General features: G+C 32.7%; 2 protein-coding genes and 1 long non-coding RNA gene across 4 annotated transcripts in view; all 3 read left to right on the forward strand.

Moving 5' to 3' along the window:
• LOC149478710 (uncharacterized) overlaps positions 1-25,918 on the forward strand; it is a 124,260-nt gene that overhangs the window by 45,220 nt on the left and 53,122 nt on the right. The gene's annotated exons all lie outside the window — the stretch shown is intronic.
• Positions 46-25,196, forward strand: wkd (TBC1 domain family member whacked). Its single transcript, XM_089709045.1, has 7 exons — positions 46-482; positions 12,390-12,511; positions 17,578-17,770; positions 19,457-19,640; positions 20,152-20,346; positions 21,009-21,241; positions 21,661-25,196. The coding sequence occupies exons 1-7, from the start codon at positions 358-360 to the stop codon at positions 21,668-21,670; spliced, it is 1,062 nt and encodes a 353-aa protein (XP_089565171.1). The 5' UTR covers positions 46-357; the 3' UTR covers positions 21,671-25,196.
• On the forward strand, positions 9,579-10,814 carry LOC149478715 (uncharacterized). 2 transcript variants are annotated; one of them, XM_089708796.1, is made up of 2 exons: positions 9,579-9,725; positions 9,947-10,814. In XM_089708796.1, exon 2 carries the CDS (start codon positions 9,948-9,950, stop codon positions 10,344-10,346), a length of 399 nt encoding a protein of 132 aa, XP_089564922.1. In that variant the 5' UTR covers positions 9,579-9,725; position 9,947; the 3' UTR covers positions 10,347-10,814. The 2 variants fall into 2 exon arrangements, with proteins under 2 accessions (XP_089564922.1, XP_089564921.1); XM_089708795.1 differs by having other exon boundaries at positions 9,579-9,721.

A 25,918-nucleotide genomic window follows, 5' to 3' on the forward strand; every position in this document is an offset into this window, starting at 1 on the left:
TGGAATGGAATCTAGTTTTGTCAAATGGCAATTTACATTTTTGTATTATCTGTGGCTGGTGCCGTCACCTACGAATTGTTAAAAAATTTGCTATGAAAGTTATGAAATGTTTTTATTTTGAGCACGTTCTGTTACCATATTTGTCACCTCCATCTGCGAAATGAAGTGTTTCCGCGATATTGAATGTTGAGTGCATACCGTGGACTGCCCGAATTTATGTGAATATCTATAGTGCAAATACAATTGGAACACTTGTATGTTTTGTAATTAAATTGCACGCCCACATCTTAAGTTTTGGGTGGTGCTGTAGTGATGATAGAGTTACTAAGTTCTTGATTGCTAGATTAGTGCAGTAAAATGTCTCTTCAAAAAAGTGTAAAGAGTGTTGGTGGAGATCAGGACACTACATCAATATGTTCTTCCGTCACTACGCAGCCAGATAGACACGGTTTCTTTGGAGGAGCTCAATATAGTCCAGAACCGTAAGTCTCTTTGCGTTTAGCCACATATATATTATCATTTCAGTGTACGATTTGTATTTGTACAGTACAACTAGAAATATGAACAAGTGTACCTCCTATGAGTTCAGTGGAATGAGGTGAAAATGTATAAACTTAGTATTATGTTGTTCAAATACATGTTTTCATATTAAACAACAATGTAACACATATATCTGTACTTATAACTAAAAACATAGTAAATGAATTCATTTTAGAGGCAACATGCTTATTTAAGAATAATGATTTAGGAAGAGCCCATCCATTTTCAATACTCTTACTTAAACCTCAATTAATGATTTCGGCAATAACCAATATAATTGCAAAATTTAAATTGTATTCATTATCACAATAACATTAATATTGATTGCGTGATGTTCATATCATTTACTTTGATAAAACAGAAGTGATGATTATCAAAATGAATATATTGCATTTAACCAATGGTATTGTTATTGTGTGTTCTACATCTAAAAAAAACTAGTTTGAATTACTGGAAAGCTTAAAAGTTTTGTAAAAACTAAAGAATACTAAAATAATTTTTTAAATCAAAAAAAATTAGTCTCAGATATTATTCCTTTGCAACAAACAAACTTAAGTTTTATTGATTGTAGCAGTGTATTAATAATAATATAGATCAGATAATATGAATAACAGTATAAATAATTGCAGCTAACTTAATTAGAGCCGTAATTAAGAATTTTACCATCAATGATTAGGTAGTGTGTGTAAAATCTTCATTTTTATATAACAATAGTGAGAAGACATGGTCTCACACAATTAGAATGCATACTTTGACTAATTAACATATTCTCCAATGTTCTTAGCAAGTTTACCTGATAATAGCATTTTGAACCTTAAATCATTTTCAATAGGTTTTATTTTCTTTGGATATAGAATCTATAAACTCAACGATTCTCGAAAATCAAAATATTTTAATTTTTTATTGCAACGTTTTAGTTTCAAAGCCCTTTTTATCATTATCAATGTAATTGCATCAATGCTATGTTGTTAAATCCATTCTAATATTATAAAAACGAAAGTAACTCTGTCTGTCTGTCTGTTACTCAATCACGCCTAAACTACTGAACCAATTTGCATGAAATTTGGTATGGAGATATTTTGATACCCGAGAAAGGACATAGGCTACCTTTTATTGCGAAATATGTACCATGGACGAAGCCGGGGCGGACCTCTAGTAATTAATAAATTTATTGTAATGAAGTTAATATTTCGGTTTTTTTAATGAAAGTTATTAACTAATTGAAACTTACAAATTGCAGTTGATTGCAAAAATTTCCTAAAGTTATATTAAAATCTTATTAGTAAAAATTTCAGTGTTTCAATGATAGATTAAATAAATCAAATAAATCATTTATTTTTACAAATAATTTTACAAATGAAGGTGAGGCTAGGCTCCTAAGATAAGAAAAACTGTTTTTCAGGTGCCTGTGTCTTCAATTTACAATGACACGGATTATGAGTCATTTTATGACTGTGTGGCACTTTATGTATTTAATTTTTATTTAATTTTCCTACCTTAAAGGCCGGCAACACACTCCCCATACCCCTGGTATTGTGGGTGCAATTCGGCAACGATGATCATTTACCATCAGATGACTCGTCTGCTCGTTTTCCTGCTATTCACATAAAAAAAATGGAAAATAATAATTTTTTGAAATTATAATATGTAAAATAAATATTAACTTACACATTAAATTGGATTGAGAGAAATGTTATGTAAGTATTGTTAATTTCAAGTATGTAATTCACACATGAAATTACACTAAATTAGCACTCTTTCACACGTTACAGCTGCATTATATAATTTTCTATTTAATTATAAATCTTCCATGTTTATTCTTATTAAAACCAACATTAATTCTTTAATAGTTTTTACTTATAACCCATGTTATTTCTGCATTTTTGTCCCATGGGTTGTAGCTTTGATACATCATAAAAATAAGAGAGTTGTGAGTTAAAAATTTTAAAGTTATAAGTGGTTGTGGGAAATTTAATTTTAAATAAGAAATCTAGTATTTGTTTTCTTGTACATGTAGCATTATCATTTATGATATCATGTCAACATCAATGTACACATCTTACAATCTGAAATGAATACATTTAATGTTCATTGTAGGTCAGCCTTGCTCTGTTAAATACACATTTTTTTATGTCAGTGTAATCAAACCCTTGTTATAATGCTTAATTACTATTTTTGATGGCAATATTGTGATAAACATAGGATAAAACCAAAGAAAAAATATTAGTATATTTATTTGTAAATGACTATAGGAAACTAAATAAAAACAGTAACGTCGAACATTTCTCGCCAATTTCATGTTTACAGTCATGAATGGTAATAAGGACATATTTAATGTTTTCAATAAAGTAGTAATCTTTTGTTATTATAGATGAAATTTGACACGCCTATATAAATACGAGATGTTGGCGCTAATATGTTGACAATACAAACCAAGGTTACGACACGAACCAAATTCAAGTTTCAAAGTACACTAAACTACGTCCGTTGCGCACCGAATTTCGCACTTACAATCCGGTAATTACTTGCGAAATGTAATCGTGGCTTAGAGAACATCACGGTAGACGGGTACAATGAACTGTTGAGAGGATAATCCCTTAAGTCGACGGTTAAGAATTGTGTAGAAGACGTGTCAACTTTGACTCCATTGTTTTCGTGTGATTGAAGAGATTGAGTAAATGCATGAGTTTATTTCAGTCGCGAGGTAATAATCTATGTCTCTAAATTGCAGATGTAGTAAATATACCTATTATTTGCAAAGTAAAATAAAATTTAAACATAGTTAATATGGTCATAGAAGTTCTATGATATTACCCTTATTTGAAATTCATAGACACACCATTCAGCTCATGAGTCAGTTATCTTCTATATCGAAATAGTAGAAAATCGACTGCTACTTCCTTTTAAACTACTTGCTGTTGCTTTCCAATTATCACACGGCTTTCAAAGTCGGTTGCAAGGTTTTTGCGGCATTGAATAACAAATAGCTATTACAAACACACATCCTTACAACTTTTTACATTTATATCTTTGGAAGGATATTACAACAGCTACACTCCGCAGTCTCGAAAAAAGGCGCCGTTACTCGCAAAGGAAGATCCTTCATTGGGATGGAGTATACACCCAGTTTTTCTTCTTCTTACCTAGATTTAAAATTATCCATTGGCTTAGACATTTAATTATATGATGAGTAATCGTAACTAGATGGGCTAGGGGGTACGAATAAAGCAAATCAACGTTCATCAGGTGACCTGACTGACCAATAAATTATGCCGCAATTTTCATTTATGTCCATAGCAGGAGACACCTTGTAATTTATTGAGTTATTGTGTTACAATCGTCATTTAGACTAGTTTTATATTTTTATTTTGTCTTGTCTTGTGTATATATGATTAGATTATGTCGTAGTTATCTAATCAAAGTGATATTGATTAGAAAGATCTGTGGGAATGCGGGTAGTAGCAAAGTTAGAGGAGTTAACTCCAGGATGTCAACCAGATAAATCTTACATTCGCTTAGGATTAAATTCTAATAATTATTGTTGTGAATTGTGACTAGCCATTACTAGTGAAGAAGCGGCTTTTTATGTGCGATTATATTTTAGCAAATAGGTAACGTCACGTTTGATTAATCGTAATACGAGTAATAAGCACTGGTAGTTTTGTAAAAAAATGAAAAAATACGATAGAATCGTTGCTCAAATTTTCGAAACAAACAAGGGTCGTATGAGAGCTACATAGCAATATACAATTGTTCTCATACACACACTGTCTAGGATGTAGACTCTAGACTATAGGTACTAAAGATTGGCCTGAAACAAAGACTTGCGTTACAACTTGAGCACGTCGTTGTTGAACGCCCAATAGGACTTGTGTCACCCTTATCTTTTATTCCTTTAAAACTGTAGATGTAAAGAAAGTGGAAATTTGCTTGTTAGCGATAATGAGGCGTACAATGGAGATTTCTTTTTTTAAGTTTTTCTAGGATGTATAAAAGAATAGAATTTTTATTGGTCCATTGAAAAGTTACATTTGGGGTCGCATTTTTTAGAGGACGCAATTTTATTTTTTTGATGTGTAGGGGGGGTCAGTGTGAAGCTATCACCAAGTTTGTGGGGTCGCCACCCTTGTCCCACGGCCGCCATCTTGAAAATAGCGGTTGAAATGGTTTTTACGATATATCTCTTAAACTATTTATCTGATAATAAAACAATGTTAACATTATTCGTTGCAAATTAAATTCTCTACAACTTAGGTTCAGTAACTTTTTGTCGTAGAACTATAAACAAAAAAGTTATAAGCGAAAATGTTCAGAAATTAGAGATGTTTATATTTTTCAATAAAACTTTTTTTTATAAGTTTACGAAGAAATTATATCAGACCATTTTTGTAGATTGTTTTTCGTAGAACAACTTTTATTTACAACATTTTTTCATTAAGTAAATAGCTAAGGTTTTACAGCCATCCGAAGTGAGTACTATTTTAAGTACTCTTTACTATACAGAATACGATATATTATGTGTGAACTAATAATAATTTGTCACCAGTAATTATTTTATTTTTGTTATAATAATATTTTTAATAATTAATTTTACAATATTATTAATAATTAATTATTGAATCTTTTCCCCACAACCCAGGAGGTAGAGTCTGGAAGTGCGTTTTTTTTTACGTCGAAAAGCAGGGCTGAAATGTTCTGCAGTGTGCTTCCATTGTTGTGGAGTCTGGGAAAAGAGCCAATAGCCAATTTATTATGTATAGTTACTACTGAAAAATAGTACTCACTTCTGAGCGCTGTAAAACCTTAGCTATTGACGTAATGAAAAAATGTTTTATATAAAAGTTGTTCCTCGAAAAACAATCTACAAAAATAGTCATATCATTTCTTCGTAAAATGATAAAAAAAAGTTTTATTGAAAAATATATAAATAGCTCTAATTTCTGAACATTTTCGCTTATAACTTTTTTATTTATAGTTCTACGACAAAAAGTTACTGAATCAAAGTTGTAGAGAATTTAATTTGCAACAAATAATGTTAAAATTGTTTTATTATCAGATAAATAGTTTAAGAGATATATCGTTAAAACCATTTCAACCGCTATTTTCAAGATGGCGGCCATGGGACAAGGGTGGCGACCCCACACACTTGGTTTTAGCTTCACACTGAGCCCCCCTACACATCAAAAAAATAAAATTGCGTCCTCTAAAAAACTCAAGGTCAGGCCTAAAAAATGTAACATTTCAATGGATCATATCGAAGATAAAAAATTTCATTACTTACAATAATATTATGTACAGATTTTTTGAAGTTACTCTTAGAAAATCCTTTTTAAATTTGAAAATATTTTTTAAATAATTGCTACAGGCTGTTAGGAGTAGGCAAAAATAAATTTGACCCAAAAAAAGGTTTAAAAATGTAAAGGATTTTTTACCACTTCGAGTTGCCAGCGCTCTTCATTAAAAATATCTGGCACAATTTACAAGGACACTTTAATTTCTGAACGCAATCTCGGGCTGTTGCAGGCTTACAGTAAATTAATAGGACTCCTGTAACTATGTACTTTAATTTTTAATTTACTTGTATTAATTTTAAAAACTAGGTCACTGTTGCCGAGTATCGAATAAATGTATTATCACGAATAAGCAAGAAGTCTACTTTTTCTGGGCTGTATGGCCAACTTCGCAGTTCTATAGTTGTTGGCGAATATAATCTTATCATAAGCCAAATGAAATCAAAAACAATCCCAAATATATTCTATAACAATAAACAATTTGTAATTGACTAGAGTCTACTTTGAAAATATTAATTAGACAGCTCGGAGTTAGGTATGAAAATATTACTGAAAGGTACTTAATCAACAACTTCCCAAATTTATGCTTGCAACAAAGCATTGCATTCGATTGTGATAATTAAACTCTCATATGTAAATTGAATAGCCCTTATTGCCTCGCAATAAGATTCAGTCCGTAGGGAAATTATTTTACCCACGTACACTCGACATGTGAGTTTTTATGTGATAACGAAACCTGGAAATTGAACGGCTGAATATTTGCCGAAGAAGAAACTTATTTGTTAGAAAGTTGGTTGCACCAATAGCATATACTTACTCATTTTTATTACGTTTGCTGAGAATGTTGAAATAAGTGCACACATTAATTTTTAAATTGCACTGTCGGCCTTCGTGTTTGATGTTTAGGCGTTCAAATGCCATTTTAGCTGTTCAATTACTGACAAATTATTGAATAAGAGGAACTTGTAATCTAGATAAATTTAATATACATTTATATGTATCTTCTTGATGTAAAATGGATTGGCGACTTTTGGTAGTAGAGAGGAATCTGCAATAGACAAGTTGAAAATACAGAGGACATTGAAATGAAGTGAAATCTATACTTTTAGCATGTTCCCTATTTTAGTTAGTGTTTTCTTGTTAGTTACCTACATTCTACATATAATAATATGTTAGTACAAATATGTGCGGAAATAGGAGGGCTTTAAAAGGCGCCGGTAATTAAAATAATGTGTCAAATAATTGTTGTTGTTAATGTTAATTGTTATGGAGGTTTATGGCTGGCGTGTCGCTTATCATGCCACTTTCTATTTCCCCCCTGTAAAACGTTTACCATGAATAAGTAAAACAAAGATTCTACAGTAACAAGAACCAACCCATTAAATACTAACTAGTCTGAATGCGTTGTACACTTTCTAGTGCCGTATAAAAAGGTTTTCCCATATGATTCAATGGCCCATAATAACGTCGTGGCGTAACTGGCGAATGAGGAATTTCTCATAAAAGTAATTAAAGCAACGAATGCAGCCGCTCTGGCGCCGACGGCAATTAGAACTTTTATTGCTTTCGTGCTCGAAAAATCCATATGCATGAAAGGAATTTTTTCATAAATCATTTTCAAACGCGTACGTACGTAGGCGTAGGTATATAATCGCCAATCGTGCAGGTTTTATGATGCTTGTTTGGTTAACTTGTTGATAATAAACGTATTGCAAAATTGGAATAGATTGGAATGTATATTTTGTAAGTGGTCCTTTTTTGTTAGGAAAGGAACTCTCAAATTACATAGATGATCATTCCCCTCACGAGTACGTTATTGGTATATTTTTTTTAAATGTATTACGTCTCAGGATGAATTACCTGACCGTGAAGGGGTCTTCAATGTTCACCTTCTGACCTTGTACTTGAATTGGCTATTATCTCAAGGTTATTCGTTTGTGCTTTACTAGAAGCTTTTATAGACAAACTCTAAGGGCTAAATTTCAATGTAAACGTAACAAATATTTTGCAACAAATTATTTATAACGAGGTACGGGGTGTGTCCCTTGTCATAAATGTGTGCTTTTCCTATGGTATACTAATGGCATAGAACACGACCTAATGGTTCACAAAATATAAGAGAATGTACATATGAAGAGTTGCAATTTCTCCATAAATTGATAAGACAGACCTTAATACGAAGTGTGTTCAGCTGTTTGTTGTGTTAAACGCGTGAAGGTGAATGCGTCATTTCGTTAAGATAAAGGTAGGTATATCAGTCACTGTAAATATGACTCTTGTCTTCTCCACCGTTATGGGTGTATAAATAAATTGTATAAATAAATTGTAGGTGAAGTTAGATCGTAGAATCTCGATCGAAGGTTTCCATTAGATTAAGTGATCAAGGGGTGGTGCTTGCAAGAGTTGGACTGTCTATTAGAATGAATCACGGTGGAATTTAATGAATGAATCATGACAGGATTAGTTAATAACTCAAAGAAATCTGTACCTTGATACACGAGAAATTAAGAAATCGTACAAAAAAGTAAATTTCTTATTTTTGATTTCTTGAATTTTGCTAACAAATAGAAAGTAAAGCGTATGCATTGGTTACCTTATCAGCTTGTAAGTGTAGTTTTCATTTGTAATTTAAACAGTTTCATTTTATAGTTCCATTGATAAAATTGATAAGCGTATTCGTCTTAACCTTACAATATATGTACTGTAGGTATTTATGCTGGAAAATTAGTATGTGTAAAACATTTTACTACCATAATAATCACTGAAAATGTGTGTAATTGAAATCGCATTAGGTATCGTATATTCACTGGAAGTATGAATGACCTATATAATTATCTTCCCACTCCGATATCTATCGACCCATTGATAAGTCACTATGACGATAATAGTTTGTTGATTTCAACGTGTTTACACCTCGTCTGAGATTGTTTGGCAAACATAATATAATGACGTCAGATATAATATATTGGAGACAGTAAATAGGTCCTCATTTTATTATATTGACGAATTTATAATGAACTAATACTAGTTTTTTAAGTAATTATGCTAATTTATGTTAATTATTTCATTGGAAGAATATTTTGGCAAATACCAGAATTGATTTACATTTTACAATAATATTTGAGTGGAATTATATAATATATTATGCTGTTAATGATGCGTGCCTGCGTGTGATAATCTGTCGATGCTCTTGCATGGTCACAAGTGCGGTCTACTTGCACAATAATCAATTATCTGTCCTGTCATTCCATTTATTTGTTAAAACCAACTTGAAGAAGTTTTTGAGACCTCAGATATAGGAATAGCAGATATTTCGTATTTTATTTTGCGTGGTGAAACTTAAATCTTGATGGAGTTTTTCTCAAAAGAAGTTTTTGTTCTCACATGAACGATGAGGTAGTAAATTTTTTATTGTTATATGAATTATACCTACGATCGAAAATTTACCGAACATTTTTCACACTAGCTGCAAGAGGTTTTTTATTCAAATGAACTTGTTTATTGCAATATGATTTACATGACGACTTCATAACTGACTGACTGGAATAAGTGGCGTGTTACATACACATTGTAACACTTGTAAACAAGACACTGATAAAATAATTGTACAGTAGTCATACGCTCTTGCTTTGCTTTAATTATTATAAAAAAAAGTTAACTCTTTCAGTCTTGGTGGTTAGTGTCACTAACCACCTCTTTGCAAATTTTTTACTTAACACTCACACCATCTAGCGACAAACGGTTGAATTACTATGCAAGGTGACTTTGACGTTGACAAGTTACGGCTAACTGCCCACATATTTGAATCAATGACAGTTCATTTTCGTTGAATTGAATACTGGGCTAACGTGCTTTTATTTGCGTGTGTGATAAAAAAATCTGTAAAACGGGTAAGTAAGTATTTTTCTTTAATGTTTTTTACTCAGCGTATTGTCATATATGTATTTTATACGTGTTCACATAAAATTACTAATACTTTTGTGTTTTCGATGTGTATTCAAAACGAAAGTATGGTGGTTAGTAAACTAACCACCGTGACTGTTGCGTGTTTATGTTCATAACTTACATGAAACGTTTGTATGTAACTTTAATAGTCTTTTTCGTATTTATAACAGTATGTCGCGCCGGCTGCAAGATAAAGAAATAGCAGAATACTTGTTGGAAGACCTTCCTTCAGGTAGCGAGAGTATTTGTAGCGATGAGGACGACGAGGCAGGTACAGAAGATCAGCCAAATCCGTTGGTATTAGGCGATTTGATTGGAGAAGTTCAAGTTCCCGATGATGATAATTTTGATCCCGATGATGACCTCCCTTTGTCTAGCTTAGTATGCCGGAATCTAGATTCTACAGAGTCCAACACTGTAAATTCAAACAAAGCTCCAAAATGGAAGAAGAGTTTTAAGATGGACATACCAGGTGAGTTTTCTGAAAGTGTGGGACTCACCGATCAAATTCTATGCATGGAGAACGTGTTACACCGGTTTTGCTATTTGGTTAGCGCTGAAAGAAGATAATCGTTTGCAAAGAGGCGAACACGATTACCGGATAAGTGACACAAACGTATGTTTGTTGAAATGGAAAGACAAGAGATCAGTATTTATTTTGTCAAACTATCATGACCCTAAGAATGTCGGTAAAGTTAACCGCAGGGAGCGCGATGGTACCAGTGTTGAAGTGTCCTGTCCAGAAGCCGTAAAAGACTATAACGCAAATATGAATTTTGTCGACAAATTCGATCAACTCAAAGGCAGTTATGCTATTGACAGTAAATCCCATAAGTGGTGGCACAGGATTTTTTTTCATTTCCTTGATTGTTGCGTCGTCAACGCCTTTTTGATTTATAAAGAACTTCAGTCCGCACGCCCGGACCTTGACAAATTAACTCTGAAAGAATTCAGGCGAAGAGTATACCAGGGTCTACTGGCGCCAGCATATGTCAAACAAAGGTCTGAATCAGTAAACCGTAACCGTAGTTCCACGGCCTCTTCTCCAGGACCTGCATTTATACACATACAGCTACTGCATTTATACGCCTACAGTCCCTCAGGAAATCGCCTAGAATGCAGTCGCCATCAACCAGAGAGAAGTACTTCGAGAAGATGCTGCAAATGCAGCACTAAAATATCTCCAGAGCGTACTATATGGCAGTGCAGTACATGTAAAGTGCCACTTTGCTTACGTAAAGGAAAAACATGTTTTTCTGATTTTCATAAAAAGTGATTTTTACATGGATTTTATGAAAATCTTTATAATAACTGATAATATTAATAATTAATAAATATAATTCATCATAGTTTTGTTTGTATCAATAGTCATGGTGGTTAGTGTCACTAACCACCTCATTCCTTGAAAGCCTTCATAACTAGATTTTTTTTTCTTACTTTCTGTGAAATTTTAGTTGTAAATGATCCTTAAAATAACATGAAAGTTTGTAAAATATTCTCTATTTAAAAGTGTGACTGAAAGAGTTAAATGAATTAGTGCACAAAAGTTCGATGAACTAGTCATTTTTTGTGTGATTCAATACAAAGTAACAATAGTAAAGAAAAATATGGTTAAAGCAGTTTCAAAGGTTAAAGCAGCCTTATTTCTGAAATATATTTTTTCAACAATTTCTTGAATTTTACACAACCTAAACGCTGCACAGCATAGTTTTGTTTATGTTTAGAATTTTGCAGCTTATTAAAATAGTATAATAATTATATATATTAATATACCTTAAATACGAAATAAAGTCAAAACATAATATGTATTTGCGAATAGAGATTTATCATCTTTACCTATATTCAATCATAGAATACCCACTTATTCGTAAATCTACTTCAAGAGGTATTGTCGACTTGAAAACGAACGAATTAAGGGAACCATCAACGCGGTTCCGCGTACAAATTAGCTCTTCATTTCTCTGAGGTTGTTGAAGCAGTTTCATTGTTTACCATTAATAATGTGAATTAAGTATTATGTATCTGTGGTACTTTTAGAATCATGTATTGAGAGCTATCATCTTTTTCATAGGTTGTACATAATCAGGGGCCGTATTAACCTCTGATTCCTAGTCAGTTTACGCCGTGAAATGAACTGACTGGCAAATTCATATAATTACATAATAGTTACACCATAATTAACCACGGCCGGTTATTGCGATCGAGATCATAAAAATATGAATTTGCCAGTCAGTTCATTTCACGGCGTAAAAGGAAATAAGAAAATGTATATGGCATGAAACAAGAATATATTTCAGTTAACATGACCTATATTATTATAATATGCTGAGTTTTGACCTGACTCCGCACCCCTGGGAAATGCGGCAGGCAATATATTTGCTCATTTTCTTTTGTAAACAAAAATGTACCTACTATTTCCCTCAAGGCTCGAATCTAGATTAGAATCCGCGATCGATATGCCTTTTTATATAATTGAATATTCTACGATAAAAATATGTTTAAAAACACATCATTAGGAGATCTTCAATTAAATATCAATTGCATACACATCTAGATGACCTGATTACCTTTAATGATGGTTTTAATTAAGTATTTAATTCATTATTGTTACAGAAAAAGGACTGTATCGCCAAGTACAATACTGAAGCGGGAACAAAAGTGGCTCCGAATGCTGAACAACTGGGAGGCGTTCATGAGCAGGAATTATAAGAAGGTTCGAGAGAGGTGTCGGAAAGGTGAGCAGATGGTGATGGTTATATTTTGTATTATGTTGTTAGTCATTGTTAAAAGTTATTGTGTTGTTGATACAAGTGTTGATCAGGAAGTCTGTGAATTGCGATGGTTCGAAGGATACCAGATAGTCTTAAATATTAATCTGGCCCATTTATTGCCTATTTCATCAGAGGCAAAGAATATAGACCTTTAGTATTTCTGCAGTTTCTGGAAGATTTTTTAATGTTTATGTTATGTACTTAATACATAACTATTTATGAAATATTATAATATATAATTACGACACTATAATACATTATAAAAATATCAAACACTTTTACTTGAAAGTAGAGAGAGTTTATGAATTTGTATTCTGCATATTTTAAGCAAAATGTAAAATTGAATTTGTACCATAGACTAATATACTCAAGAAGACTTACAATCGCCATAGTAAAAAACGTAACTCGTTTCTCAGTTCCCAATTTTGTCGATAGATGTCACTCACAGTAGCATTTGGCATTTTTATAAGCTTTTTTATACGTTTAAGAACTAGATGTCGCCTTAGAGCATTAAGTCGGTTTAATGAAGCTAAGAGATGTCGCTAGAAAAAAAATCAATGTGCCAAATAGTATCTTGACGTAAAATATAATACGCAAAAAACGTAAACTATAACGTAAAATATAATACGTAAAATATAATACGCAAAAAAATATTTTTATTTAAATGTTATTTTTTGCTCTGAATCGCGCAAGCGAAATGTTTTCGCTACAGAGCATATATATACAACTTTCCGCCATCAATAATCGGGGCCTTTACGGCCGGCCGGTTGAGTAGACTAGTCTCTCCCTTTTTCGATTGAGGAAATCCACCTCCCTACCTCCACATCATTTTGTTTTAGTTTTAAAGATTTAATAAACGTAAAATAATACTTTCTTCATTTTTGTATTTTGAGTAAACGTAACACTAATAACGGTTAGTTTGACCAGAGGTGACTCGTGACAAAATTGTATGGGTGTTTAATTAAGTATTGAACTAAAGTCTAAAACAAAGAAAATACAGTAGCGTGGTAAATTCATTACAAAAAAAAAGCACCACAATAAGGGTGCTATTACAGATTTTTAACAAAAAACGCTATTTTACGGTACAATTTTAACTCAAAGCATGAGAACAAAGTAATATCTTAAATCTTCACTACATAGTATAAAACAAAGTCGCTTTCCCTGTCCCTATGTCCCTATGTCCCTATGTCCCTTTATACGCTTAAATCTTTGAAACTACGTAACGGATTTTGATGCGGTTTTTTTTAATAGATAGAGTGATTCAAGAGGAAGGTTTATATGTATAATAAGATCCATTAAGTAGTGGAGAAGTACTGTTATTTTTGAGGTTTCTAATGTGATGTCGTAAAAAATTACATTTATTCCGCTTACATTGCAAACGCAGGCTGAACCCTACGAGTTTTATCAAAATAATGTACTAAGTATTATACACATTGAAAAGGTCTACAGAAAAGTCCACGATGGTATATGTCTATCTCTTATGGATAACCCACAATAACTTTTTTTTGTCATTTACTTTTTACGACAAATAATGGCTAATTTTCGAAGCGATTTTAACCAATACAGCATTAATCCTTAACCAATTAAATACCATGGATACATTGTTCATTTAATATAGATCTATATGGCCCTTTACACCGTATGATTTAAGTGAATAGTTTCGAAGATATTACAGATTTAAAAATTGCAGGACGTAGCGTTTGCGGCCGCCCGGCTATGTATTACCCGTGCGATGCCGGAGGCCGGAGCGGGCCGCTATATTTTTATACCTATACAACGTTCACAATTTTTCTGTAGTGTATTTAGTATCAGCATTGCACCCGTGCGAAGCCGGGGCGGGTCGCTAGTTTATATATAAAAATGAATCGCAAAATGTGTTGGTAAGCGCATAACTCGAGAACGGCTGAACCGATTTCGATAATTCTTTTTTTATTATATTCCTTGAAGTACGAGGATGGTTTTTATGTAGAGAAAACGTAAATATGTACCACCAATTAAGTTATAAAGTTGAATTTAGAACGCGATATTGAACCGCACTCCCCACGAGACAACTTGGAATGAAATACAAATTTAATCTTTATGAACTAAGGGATAGAGTTGAATTTAAAAACTCGTCGCTTAAAAGGACATAAATTTTTACGACTTTCGTGACACAAATTATTTTTGTGAATGTGTGATTGTGTTTCAATAGTGTGAGTTACCTTCCCCGCACCAAAATCAGCAGAAAGTTTAGTTAGAACATTTGCCAGCGTACTCCATCCATTACTTAATGATCTAAGACCATGGACCACGTTGCTATGAACTGTTTTTGTCAAAGAATTACTCGAACAATTAGAGCATAAATTTCAACGTAAGATGTATAGGTGCCCGTAGCTGTATTGATGAGTCTCGTACTTAAAAACCGATAGATGCTGGTTCAAATCATTGCCGTACATCTTTTTTTTTTTTCTTTTCCCGTATTTTATGGTCATATAAATAATACTGTTTACAAGGGAATAATTAAGAAGAAAAAAGATATAGACATTTTTTTTAACAGAAAATAAAGAATTTAAATAATATATATTACTAGCGGTCCGCCCCGGCTTCGCCCGTGGTACATATTCACGTTTTCTCTACATAAGAACCATCCTCGAACTTCAAGGAATATTATAAAAAAAGAATTAACGAAATCGGTTAATCCGTTCTCAAGTTATGCGCTTACCAACACATTTTGGGATTCATTTTTATATTATAAAGATATACACTACTCTGATCACTATGTCGAATGTTTGTAGTGGGTGTCGAAATCTTATTAAAGGTACTCGATGCTCCACAATCCTATATAAGTTACTCTATGATGCTCCACCACCGCGTTGCTATGAACTGTATTTATCAAAGAAATACTCGAACAATTAGAGCATAAAGGAGAATGACCACGGGTGGTATCGGTAAAATTTTAGTTGTGCCACGTATTCGTGATATTGTTAATTCCTATTTGTATTTATAATGATCATATGTATCAATATTAAGTCTTAATTATACCGGATAAATTGAAATAATAGTAAAAGTTATTCTTTTGAAACATGTATGACCACGTATGGAATCGGTAAAATACTAGTTGTGTCACGTGTTCGTGATATTGTTAATTCCTATTTGTATTTATAATGATCATATTTATCACTATTAAGTCGTAATTATACCGAATAAATAGAAATAAAAGTAAAAGTTTCTGTTTTGACACATATATCTATCTCTCTTGCAAGCGTCCTGCGTCATAATATGTCATCGTTATGTCATAGTTGAATGAATGTGTTCGACGCATTGTTCGACGTTATTTATTTTGAATTACATATAATGTTTATTACGATTTACTTTTCACATTAATTGTCTTGTAAATTAAAATATTACCTATGTAATAAATGTAAAACTTAACGTTCATCGTTAGTATAAACTCGATAAAGTATTTTTTTGAAGCGTTGAATAAAACTATTGTTTTATTTTTATTGTCGTGAACTGCGGCTTATTTACATAAAAACTTTAATCGTTTCTAAAAGTACTAACATCAAGCTTTAAATTGAGCTATATTTCATCTTGACACAATAAGTTTGATTGCGATACCAAGTGCCATAGTCACTTGGGCAATCTCCTTTCAATGTAAGACGTATAAGTGCCTGTAGCTGTGTTGACTGAGTCTCGTACTTTAAAATCGATAGATGCTGGTTCAAATCATCGCTGTTCATCCACATTTTTTTTTTCTTTTCCCGTATTTTATGGTCATATAAATAATACTGTTTACAAGAGAATACTTAAGAAGAAAAAAGATACTTATAGACATTTTTTTTAACAGAAAATAAAGAATATATATAATATATATTATATACACTACTCTGATCACTATGTTGAATGTTTGTAGTGGGTGTCGAAATCTTATTAAAATGCTCCATCACCGCGTTGCTATGAACTGTATTTATCAAAGAAATACTCGAACAATTAGAGCATAAATTTCAATGTAAGACGTATAAGTGCCTGTAGCTGTGTTGACTGAGTATCGTACTTTAAAATCGATAGATGCTGGTTCAAATCATCGCTGTACATCCACATTTTTTTTCTTTTCCCGTATTTTATGGTCATATAAATAATACTGTTTACAAGGGAATACTTAAGAAGAAAAAAGATATAGACATTTTTTTAACAGAAAATAAAGAATATATATAATATAATTATATTACATACACTACTCTGATCACTATGTCGAATGTTTGTAGTGGGTGTCGAAATCGTAATAGAGGTACTCACTTCCTTAGATGCTCCCTAAAAACTAAAATAATAATTCAAAAACACCGGAGTTTTTAAAACAACGCCCTCTAGATGTAATAATTGAAAATCGATAGTTTGCTGTTTCCTTAGTTCTAAAATTGGTCACTAGGTGGCGCTTTTAAAACTGCAAATTAAATAATAAGCTCAAATGAGAGCGCCATCTAGCAATAAGCTGAAATTACGGGGTACGATCTCTAGTATGACAATCATCAGTCCTCTTTAGATTCTATTAGTCCATGATTTGTACGCAGAGTCTGTATTAAGCGTATGAAGTTGAAATTTTCGGCTAATTATCACGCTCTGGTTAATGAAACTAATGATTGTTTAGTCAGACGACTGCGGAATCAAGTGTAAATGCTAATTGTTGCTATTTTGTCGACACAAACGTAAGCAATATTGAGTTTGTTCTTGAATTTAGGCTGAGAAGAACTTCTAGAAACCTGGAAGTTTAATATCTCCTATTTTTTGTGAAAATATGTACTTATTGGGTAGCAGCTGTTTCATTTAATTTCGTTGCCATTAATTAAGTGATGGGTATGGTGGCATAATGATTTTGTAAATAGAGGAATAACCGTGTCACCGTATACATTCAATCATTTTAAGTTTTGGATAACTAGACTAATATCGAATGTATAATCGGTACTTAGCAAATTATAATCCAGATACAAATAAATAACAGACCAGAAAATACTAATTCTTAGTCCAAGTTGCTATCAAAACTCAAACAATTCCAGGTATACCAGCGTCAGTGCGACCAAAAGCGTGGCTGTACCTATGTGGTGGCCAATTGCTGTTGGAGAAACATCCGAACGAGTACGAGGAGCTGCTGCAAGCGCCCGGCGACCCGAAGTGCATGGAGGACATCAGGAAGGACCTGCACAGGCAGTTCCCATACCACGAGATGTTCATACGGGAGGAGGGGCTCGGGTGAGTGGCTGTGTTACCTTTAAATGAAGAGTCAGGAGGGAAATGAATATGAAAATCTATTGATTTAATTTTGATAAAGTAGATTTTTAGCAGCAGGGTATAACTAAAATTATAACCTAATGATTCATGAAATAGTATATTGTTTTGGTTCAGTATTTCTTGTGGTGTGGGGTGTGTCACAAGGAACGCGATTGATCTAGGTTATTTATTTATTTTGTGTTCAAAATTTATTCTTGTAGCAATTTAATATGCCAATGGTTTCTAGATTTTTTTGGTCAATAGATCAAACGTCAACAGCCAGCAATTTCTTTATGGATTACCAGTGTAATCCCATTATTAAACATGGTTATTGGTCAGAGACACTTAGAAGCAGAGTCGCGGATTAAAGCGATTAGGTATTGTATTTGTTATCTTATAATCAAGTAATTGAAACGAATTCTTACGTGTAATAGATCGAATATTTTCATGGCTACACATTGCATGCAAACTAGGTATGCTGTCTATGTTTAAGACATTTCCTTGAATTAGGACGCTGCCAATATTTCTTTATTTCTTTACTATATTGTAGCACGCGATTGGTGACTTGTTTATTCGGCTATTGGATATCAATTTTTATGCTTACTTATTCAATAAATAAAATTCTTACTGACTCACTTTGCGTTAGTTTCCGGAATTCCGCAAATGAGAAATGTTTTGGAATAGTCACAGCAGTAGTCGTTAAGTATGATGACTGTTTTGTAATATGCTTAATGGATTTAAGATGCGATCATTAAATTAAAGGGGAAAATGTTTGAAATAGTGCTCTAAAATTAGAAGTCAGAATAGCTAATAAATACACTGTAGTGGAACGTTGCCTTGCTAGATGATTTAAATTATTGATCATTGATCTAAATTATTATTAATTATTGACCTAAAAATCTATTCCCTGCTTATAGCTACAAACATTACACAAATAACAGGTTCTAAAAACATTTAATTACAGCAGTTTTTCCACATATTACCTTTTCCGAACTTACAAGTTTCATCATAATAATGTTGGTGAACAAATAATCGACAAAAACAATGACACATTAAACAATACTTGGTTAATTGAACCTGCACATGCAAATGTTAACAAACATGATGGTTATAAACAAATCACGCTCTCGACAAATCTATAAATATGGTGCGCCAAAGGAAGGTGCGTTCACTGTAGTCTGTGCCAAATATAGGCACGGGGGGTTTCGTTTATCGCAAGGGGACAGGATATAGGGGATTACCTCAGGTGATGTCACCCATTCGACCAACTGTTTAATGACGTCGGTGCTCGATATATTTCATACATTGATGATCATGTACTTGAGTTTCGTAATATATGAGGGATTTATTATATTGGTTAGTTCGGTTGTTAGGGATTATTTGATGAGTAATGAATACTTGTGATAACCATTCAATTGTAAATAGTGAATCAATACAATAGTATAGGACATAATATAGGGCATAATATAATTCGTAATGTACCAGTATCTATGCAATAACTAGTTACCTACCTAGATGAGCAACTAGGGGCTACTGCCAGGAATCCAAGTTACGATCTAGAAATAGTTTGCTAAAGAATGCTTCTAGATCGAAATAGACGATTCATGGAGCATGCACGTTTCAGCACATTATCACCGATACGAATCATATACGAATTTCTCCTTCTAGGCAACAAGAGCTGTTCTCAGTGCTGAAAGCGTATTCAGTGCTGAATCCGAAGGTGGGTTACTTCCAAGCGCAGGCGCCGGTGGCTGCGTTCCTGCTGATGCACATGCCGTCCGTGCAGGCCTTCTGGTGTCTGGTCAGCATCAGCGATAAGTACCTCAGTGGGTACTACAATCCTGGCTTAGAGGTAAGAGATTTTTATAAGTAATGATTTGTTGTGTACTTTGGGTTTTAAATTTGATTGTATAGTTATAATGGATCAAGACACATTTCATAAACATATTGATTTTATAAAAAAAGGTTAACATTGAAAATTTCTATCAAATATTGTCATATTTATGTTTTTTGTAATAATATTCTGAACACTATACACTTTTCTTGATGATTTTCGAAGTATGGTTCCTATATCTGGTCGATTTGTTACTTGTCTATCTGCTACATCACTTTTTTACAAACATAAGTGTTCCCCCTTACATTCCAAACACCAAACATTTCTCTGGCATGATTATTATTTTAAAATGTTACATTTTTAATGATCAGTTATGATTTTAAAAGAGCAACTATGAAGTTTCTTGCCCTTTCACCTCAGTATAAACTGCTTTCCGAACTATTTTTTCTGTATTCTGACGACTCAAAAGCGCTTTTCAACAAAGTCTAGTTAAATAAATAAGTTGAGTTGAGTTTAATTGGCGCATCAGGTGCTACAACGCGACGGCGACATCCTACACGCGTTATTACGCCGCACGGCACCAGCAGTGCACCGGCACCTCGCGAAGCACCGCGTGGAGCCGGTGCTGTACGCGACCGAGTGGTTCCTGTGTGCACTCACACGCACGCTGCCGTGGGACAGCTTGTTGCGAGTGTGGGACTGCTTCCTGTGTGAGGGGGTCAAGGTGAGCACGAAGAATCGACACAAACAAGCCCAATTAGGTAGAAAAGTCTGCTGCGCGTGTGGGACTGCTTCTTGTGCGAGAGGGTTAAGGTGAGCTAATGGGTTATGGGTTCCTGGTCACTGGTCAGGTGCTGCACGCACTAATACGTCGCACGTCACCAGCAGAACACCGGTATCTCACGTTCTTGTACGCGAAGTCCAAGTGAGTAGGATACATTATCAACCTTATACTTATATTATAAAGCTGAAGAGTTTGTTTGTTTAAACGTGCTTATCTCGGGAACTACTGGTCCGATTTGAAAAATTCTTTCTGTGTTAGATAGCCCATTTATCGAGAAAGGCTATATATCATCACGCCAAGATCAATAGGAGCAGAGCAATGCGGGTGAAACCGCGGGGAACAGCTAGTATTTAATAATTTTTATCTGGGTCTATTTTGTACGAGAGTTCAAGGTGAGCTGGATACTAAGCCTTCAGTCAAGTTTATTGTTTGTTGGATTTCAGTCTATTTTGTACGAGAGTTCAAAGTAAGCTGGATACTAAAGATTTCAGTCAAGTTTGTTGCTATCACTTTTTGGATCAAAGAAGATTTAATTTAGTTTCACCATCATTACGTTACATTACTGTCACTACATATTTTTATCTATCAAAACCATTCCACAGGTGCTATTCAAAGCGGCGCTAGTGATCCTAGCGGGAGCCCTAGGGCCTGCGAAAGTCCGTAAACGAGCGAACGGTCTCTGCGAAACGCTAGAAGTACTCCGACACCCTCCAGAGAGTGTTCTTGGAGAGGAATACCTGATGTATCACATGCAGAGGCTCAACCTCACTGAGGAGGACTTCGAGTTTGAGCACCAGCGGCAGACCGCCAGGAGGAGGGCCTTGGCTAATAGAAGGTAGGTAGATGCATAGGGAATATGCCCTGAGTAACCATTTTCTGGGTTGCCAAAAATAGCATGGTTGGTGCGATTGTATCATCTAATATTATGTTCCGAAATTGTATAATAAAAAATGAATTAATAATATAATATGCCTTAAGAAAAATTGTGATAGAGAAACATTATAGAAGTAAAATTGTCGAGTTTATGACCATCTTTAAATTTGTATGAAACTACCCTCTACAAATAAAATTATGCTCTGTTTTAAGAATTGTATCAAATTGATCATATAACCATAAATATCTCGGGATGTACCTATAATATATCAACCTTAAATCATTATTAAATCCTAACCAAGAAATTAATATTTACATATGATTCAAACTTAGATTAAAGTTTCATTATAGCATTTATTGATCTTTTTACTGACTTTACAGCGGCAGCTGATTCAGCGAGTGTTCCTACAAGCGTTATTCCAAGAATAACGCTAGGGACATATTCCACACTCTGTGAGCGAACGCCACAATGGACCTTATACTGTGTTATAAGTGCGGTTATAGCCTGCTGACCAAACGAATTGACTTGAAATGTGTATATACTAGTGTATGTGCGTCACTTTCTTCAGTATAAGAAACATATTAATGAAGATGTCTTTTTTATGGTAATTGAGTGTGTTTTGTCTCTTTTGCTCTCGAGTCGTGTGGTATGTGGAAAGAGACAAAACATTTTGAAGGTTCAGTGTTTTGTTTCTTTCACTCTCGAGTTTAAATAAAAAAAAGAAAAAAGACCATAAGAAGGAAAGAGAAAACAACGTGTATAAATATCAAGATATGTAACCAAGTTGAAATAGTATAATTTCTATTGTATTCAATTGCAATGTTTAATTAGAAATCGGAATTTCGAAACTGCAGTTTATATTGGTGGTTTTAATAATAATAAAGTGGTAATATCAATTATTATTATTATCCAAACCAATGCATGTACAAATTTAATCAATCATTTTTCTTTGTATAAATATCATTTCCATTTATAAATATTATGTGGGATTAGAATCGAGTTATTTCGTTATTTACCCAAAACTTTATATTTCTTTATTATTCTATTCTATAAACTTCCTTTGTTACAAATAAACTTTTTTTATATAGAAAGTGGATTATTTTTATTAAATAGTCGAAGTTTTGTATTATTAAGCACGGTATGCCTCATGCAAAAGTATTATTTTTAATTTTAAAATATGCCTCTAGTTGACTAATTTCTTCTTAAATACCGATTTTTACGAATATTTGAAATATTTTGAAGGAAATAAATAATAAAGCCAATAAAATCCTCTCTTTATGTAGATTGGTTATTTTCATAAATACTTACACAGAAAAAATAGAACAATTTTGATGCGACTTATGTTGGTAAGTAGCTGGATAGTTGAAACCTCTTGTTTTGTTTTTTTTTTTTAAATACATATTTGAAATGTAAAGATATCGATTTTTTATGAAGAACTTTGGTAAATTAGAGGCACAACACTAAAATATATGGCACATTCAATTTGCTTAAACACTGCCTTATTTAAATACATTCCTGTTTTCAACCGCTTTTTCATCACGTTTTTGTAATTATATTTTTGAATGTGCTATTATTTTTAGTGTATCTTATAAAATATTAATTATTCAGTTTAGACTGTATATTAAGGGCTGATTTTTCAATCCTTGGTTAATACTTATTCGTCGAATAACGTACTAAACTACCATTTCAAAAATGTATTCTTTGCCTGTCTTTGACAGTTTACGGGTGACATTTTAATATTATCGTGTAATACTTTATTGGGCGGATAACTTTTAACTATGGATTGTAAAATCGGCCCTTAGAGATTTGTAAAATTACATAGATATGTAAAAATGTAAAATATTTTTAATACAATGTGATAAGATGTTATTTGATTGCATATCTCATGTAAATAATATTATTTTGTCAACTAATATTAAGTGTTGGTATCAATAAAAAGTAAAAAAAAATATAGATACGAGAGTACAAGTAGGTTTAACTTTTATGTTAATGTGTGAAGTTGATATGTCAAAATAAGGGCTATTTTAGATTTGCCGTTTTTTGAAACTTCTTTAGGCGTGTTGAGAGTAAAATTTAAAGGTCGCGTCATGGCAATACCGTCACGTCATGGTAAGGCAACGATTTTGGTATCTTTGAAGAAGTTTCACTTTTGACCCGTGTGCTAGGGAAGTTTCACTTCTGACACATGTGCTAGGTAAACACGCTCTTTATTTCTTCAAAAAACTTGTTTAAATTGACTTTTTGGGTTTATAAGGGGTTAATTTTTGTGTGTCTGTACGTACGTAAGAATAATTTCAATTTGTAATTTCACATATCACCCTCACGTATTCATAAAAATAATTTAAATATTTTTATTTATTCCTTATAACATTACTCTTGGCGCATTGTCGTTTTTTTTTGTTCTTTATAAAAGTTTATTATTATAATGATTTAAATTTAGATATTTGTATATTTTAGGGAGAAATAATGCGCAATAATTATATTATTACTTAGCGGGTATATCTTGTATAGTTTGAGTAAATTGAATAAAAAATGGTTATTGGCACAAATTATTGCCTTTTTTCATACTTTATGCTTATATGAAGTATTTCTAGTTATATTATTTAAGATATTATGAAGAACGCAACGCACATGGAAACTTTTTGTCTGAAAAAGTATTTTGAGTGATTGATTTGTTTGGAAAATTGGCGGAATTTATTTTTATTAGCTAACTTTGCTCTTTATTTGACGAAGGAGGGGTTATATGCCTCTCGTGAGAGTATCTTTATACTTAAGTTTTTACAATGCGAGTAAAGTTAGGGAGCAAAACTAGTTTAATTTATGCATTCGGTGTATTCTACAAAATATGATTTTTCATTAAAATACGCGTTTTCATAATAAGTATTAATTAATAACTGGTCAAATTATTTAATTTAATGTCTGCACAGTTATCGAATTTAGGCTATGATTTAGTTAAGTCCTTATTGGTGCATAATGTTTTCTTATTATTTTTTCTTTATACATATTTTATTCACTAGCGTTTGGAACTGCTGTTTTCTTTTTGCAATTTGTTTAGTTGCTACTTAATTTATAGTGTATTTATTTGATATGTGTAGATTCCTTTTTATGTATATTTATTTAATTTTATTGACAGAGTTTTTGGCGACAAAATTTCGCTTTAGGATTAATTAATATTAGTCGAGAGGTTATGCTTATAAGAGCGGTCACCCATCAGTTGATTCACCGTAGCTAAGGTTGCTTAACCTTTTCTTGACTGGTATTTTTACGGTATTCAAATAACTTATCTCGAATAATTTAATTGGACAGTCAGCATAATAAAAATAAATATACATTTTTATAATAATGAAGAAAACAAAGTTCCACACAATAATATTATCATAGATATTTTATTGTTTTGAGTGTTGTGCGTTTGTTTTTTGTAGAAATCAATTTTTATTTACTGTTAAATAACGTGTGATAGTTGTCAATGGCGTCTCATTGTTTTCGAAATTGTTTTTATTTATTACATGTATCTTGACGTATTTTCAACAAAAATTATCTATCGTTTTAAGTGAATAATATTCATATGTACAGTTCGATTCAAACTTAATGGCGGCTCGGAAGTTAGGTGCAGGTGCGGGTGCGCACAGGTCCCTTATCGTCCCGCTTATATCTAAAATTGTTTTCTGCGCATCGGATCGTACGATGTTCCGAGTCGCCATTAAGTTTGAATCGTACTATAGAAAAAAATCGATCATATTTTGATAAGTATGTGTTAATGACCAAACAAGTTATTTTCCAGCCCTATTCCATAATAAAAGGCATTCCGCATTTCAGACTGGTTTACGCTAAGTTACGACGACTGATCATTGAGTATTTTTGTACTGTGACTGAAACTCCATGTTTGCAAGTGTTGTAAATAAATATTGTCAGAAAAGTTGGTTTTTTATTTATTTTCCTTTTGTAATCTTCTAGTTATTAGTCTTACTAAGTGTCGCTAATTTTTCTGAATTAGGTGTCAAAATAAATATATTTTTTAGTTGGAATCTAATTCAGAAAAATTGTTTACTATGTTTGATAGTTCGTGAATGTAGTGGAAAAAGTAGAATAGGTAATTAAAATGCATTTTTATGGTACTAATAGGTTTATTTATTTATAAATATTACGATAGTGTTTTATTAATGAACGAAGAAAAATTTTAAATACTGTAGTGTAAACTTGCTGTTTTAATGTTGGACTCTCGTCAGGTCAGGCGAAACCTTTTCAATATAATTTGTCATCGAGTTAAAACAAGGCAATGTTGCCAGCAACAATTGTTGACAAAAAATCTCCGATGTTCAAATTCTCATTCATGAATTTACATCAAATACGCGAATTTGTTAACAATACATTTACGTCAAATAGTTAGGTTTTGTTTACATAATATGAAAGTTATTTTTTTAAACACGCTTCATCTCTGTATGTTTGTACGAACCGACTATCCTTTAGGCTCGATTTTGAACGCTTATATTTAAGTCTACTCTTACCAAAGATCGACTAAACAATAATGTTATGAGTTATAAGCGTGTTTTTTTTTTAATTGGTTTATTTTTGGTTACTACACAAATTAATAGATAGGTAATTTTTGGATTATTTTTGGTACACAAGTCAATGGATAGG

The sequence above is a fragment of the Colias philodice genome, chromosome 21 (assembly GCF_061535455.1).
Source record: "Colias philodice isolate Cphi_HAF_F1 chromosome 21, ilColPhil1 Martin Lab GWU primary, whole genome shotgun sequence".
Lineage (NCBI taxonomy): Eukaryota > Metazoa > Arthropoda > Insecta > Lepidoptera > Pieridae > Colias > Colias philodice.

Coding starts and splice junctions, on each gene's coding strand:
- wkd (XM_089709045.1), top strand. CDS start 358: ATGTCTCTTCAAAAAAGTGTAAAGAGTGTTGGTGGAGATCAGGACACT. Junction 483..12,389: donor GCTCAATATAGTCCAGAACC/GTAAGTCTCTTT, acceptor TTATTGTTACAG/AAAAAGGACTGTATCGCCAA. Junction 17,771..19,456: donor ATACGGGAGGAGGGGCTCGG/GTGAGTGGCTGT, acceptor TTCTCCTTCTAG/GCAACAAGAGCTGTTCTCAG.
- LOC149478715 (XM_089708796.1), top strand. CDS start 9,948: ATGTCGCGCCGGCTGCAAGATAAAGAAATAGCAGAATACTTGTTGGAA.